At 50.2% G+C, this 2,610-nt stretch overlaps 1 protein-coding gene across 1 annotated transcript in view; it reads left to right on the top strand.

Annotated features, from left to right (window-relative positions):
* LOC139548519 (dynein heavy chain-like) overlaps positions 1-2,070 on the top strand; it is a 42,859-nt gene extending 40,789 nt beyond the window's left edge. Inside the window, exons 5-9 of the mRNA XM_071358209.1 lie at positions 1-227; positions 645-827; positions 909-1,091; positions 1,175-1,516; positions 1,897-2,070. The exon at positions 1-227 is cut by the window's left edge and continues 100 nt beyond it. Of these exons, the coding sequence (XP_071214310.1) occupies positions 1-227; positions 645-827; positions 909-1,091; positions 1,175-1,516; positions 1,897-2,070 (1,109 nt within the window). The remainder of the gene's footprint in view (positions 228-644; positions 828-908; positions 1,092-1,174; positions 1,517-1,896) is intronic.
* The last annotated feature ends 540 nt before the right edge of the window (positions 2,071-2,610 follow it).

The raw sequence follows: 2,610 nt of genomic DNA on the forward strand, positions 1-2,610 counted from the left end.
CTACTCTTTCCATGCACCAGTTCCGTACTCTTTCCATGCACCAGTTCCGTACTCTTTCCATGCACCAGTTCCGTACTCTTTCCGCGCACCAGTTCCGTACTCTTTCCATGCACCAGTTCCGTACTCTTTCCATGCACCAGTTCCGTACTCTTTCCATGCACCAGTTCCGTACTCTTTCCGTGCACCAGTTCCCTACCCTTTCCGTGCACCAGTTCCGTACTCTTTCCGTGCACTAGTTCCGTACTCTTTCCGTGCACCAGTTCCGTACTCTTTCCGTGCACCAGTTCCGTACTCTTTCCATGCACCAGTTCCCTACTCTTTCCGTGCACCAGTTCCGTACTCTTTCCGTGCACCAGTTCCGTACTCTTTCCGTGCACCAGTTCCCTACTCTTTCCGTGCACCAGTTCCGTACTCTTTCCGTGCACCAGTTCCGTACTCTTTCCGTGCACCAGTTCCGTACTCTTTCCGTGCACCAGTTCCGTACTCTTTCCGTGCACCAGTTCCGTACTCTTTCCGTGCACCAGTTCCGTACTCTTTCCGTGCACCAGTTCCGTACTCTTTCCGTGCACCAGTTCCGTACTCTTTCCGTGCACCAGTTCCGTACTCTTTCCGTGCACCAGTTCCGTACTCTTTCCGTGCACCAGTTCCGTACTCTTTCCGTGCACCAGTTCCGTACCCTTTCCGTGCACCAGTTCCGTACTCTTTCCGTGTACCAGTTCCGTACCCTTTCCGTGCACCAGTTCCGTACTCTTTCCGTGTACCAGTTCCGTACCCTTTCCGTGTACCAGTTCCATACTCTTTCCGTGCACCAGTTCCGTACTCTTTCCGTGCACCAGTTCCATACTCTTTCCGTGCACCAGTTCCGTACTCCTTCCGTGCACCAGTTCCGTACTCTTTCCGTGCACCAGTTCCGTACTCTTTCCGTGCACCAGTTCCGTACTCTTTCCGTGCACCAGTTCCGTACTCTTTCCGTGTACCAGTTCCGTACCCTTTCCGTGCACCAGTTCCGTACTCTTTCCGTGCACCAGTTCCGTACTCCTTCCGTGCACCAGTTCCGTACTCTTTCCGTGCACCAGTTCCGTACTCTTTCCGTACTCACCAGTTCCGTACTCTTTCCGTGCACCAGTTCCCTACTCTTTCCATGCACCAGTTCCCTACTCTTTCCATGCACCAGTTCCGTACTCTTTCCATGCACCAGTTCCGTACTCTTTCCATGCACCAGTTCCCTACTCTTTCCATGCACCAGTTCCGTACTCTTTCCATGCACCATTTCCGTACTCTTTCCATGCACCAGTTCCGTACTCTTTCCATGCACCAGTTCCGTACTCTTTCCATGCACCAGTTCCGTACTCTTTCCATGCACCAGTTCCGTACCCTTTCCGTGCACCAGTTCCGTACTCTTTCCGTGCACCAGTTCCGTACTCTTTCCGTGCACCAGTTCCGTACTCTTTCCATGCACCAGTTCCGTACTCTTTCCGTGCACCAGTTCCGTACTCTTTCCGTACTCACCAGTTCCGTACTCTTTCCGTGCACCAGTTCCCTACTCTTTCCATGCACCAGTTCCCTACTCTTTCCGTGCACCAGTTCCGTACTCTTTCCGTGCACCAGTTCCGTACTCTTTCCATGCACCAGTTCCGTATTCTTTCCGTGCACCAGTTCCGTACTCTTTCCGTGCACCAGTTCCGTACTCTTTCCATGCACCAGTTCCCTACTCTTTCCATGCACCAGTTCCCTACTCTTTCCATGCACCAGTTCCGTACTCTTTCCATGCACCAGTTCCGTACTCTTTCCATGCACCAGTTCCGTACTCTTTCCATGCACCAGTTCCGTACTCTTTCCGTGCACCAGTTCCGTACTCTTTCCATGCACCAGTTCCGTACTCTTTCCGTGCACCAGTTCCGTACTCTTTCCATGCACCAGTTCCGTACTCTTTCCGTGCACCAGTTCCGTACCCTTTCCGTGCACCAGTTCCCTACCCTTTCCGTGCACCAGTTCCGTACCCTTTCCGTGCACCAGTTCCCTACCCTTTCCATGCACCAGTTCCGAAGGTCTACGTCACCGGCCTTCTAGGAACTGAACTGGATCATTACGCACACCTGGTTCCCATTCCCCCTGATTAGTAATTGTATATATGTGCTCTCTGTCCACCATTGTCTGGTCGGTTATTGTTCCCATGTCCGTTGGTCTGTGAGTACCTGTGTGTTGTTATTTCGGCTTTCGTGCTGCATGTTTTGTGGACATGTTATTACGGGTCTCATCCCGTGTATTTATTCGAGATTTTACCTCGCTCTTTTGTTTGGGTTACAGCCCTGTGTTTTTGTATATGTTTTTTGGGGTGGGGCTTCGTCCCCTTGCCTTTTCCTGGCATGTTGTTATATTTTGGGTGGAGTATTAAAACCTTCCTATTACGAATTCCTGCACCTGTCTACAATCATTCATACAACGTGGCAGTAACCACATTAAATCTTAGCCTGTTGATGATAGTCATTAACTCTGTTAGTCTGTAATGTATCATGTTATTTAATGTACACTGGAATTGTTTGACTGTTAATTACAGAGTAGTTATTTGATTGACTAGACGTTCATAATTTAGTATCTCTATTGGTAGTC

The sequence above is a fragment of the Salvelinus alpinus genome, chromosome 21 (assembly GCF_045679555.1).
Source record: "Salvelinus alpinus chromosome 21, SLU_Salpinus.1, whole genome shotgun sequence".
NCBI lineage: Eukaryota > Metazoa > Chordata > Actinopteri > Salmoniformes > Salmonidae > Salvelinus > Salvelinus alpinus.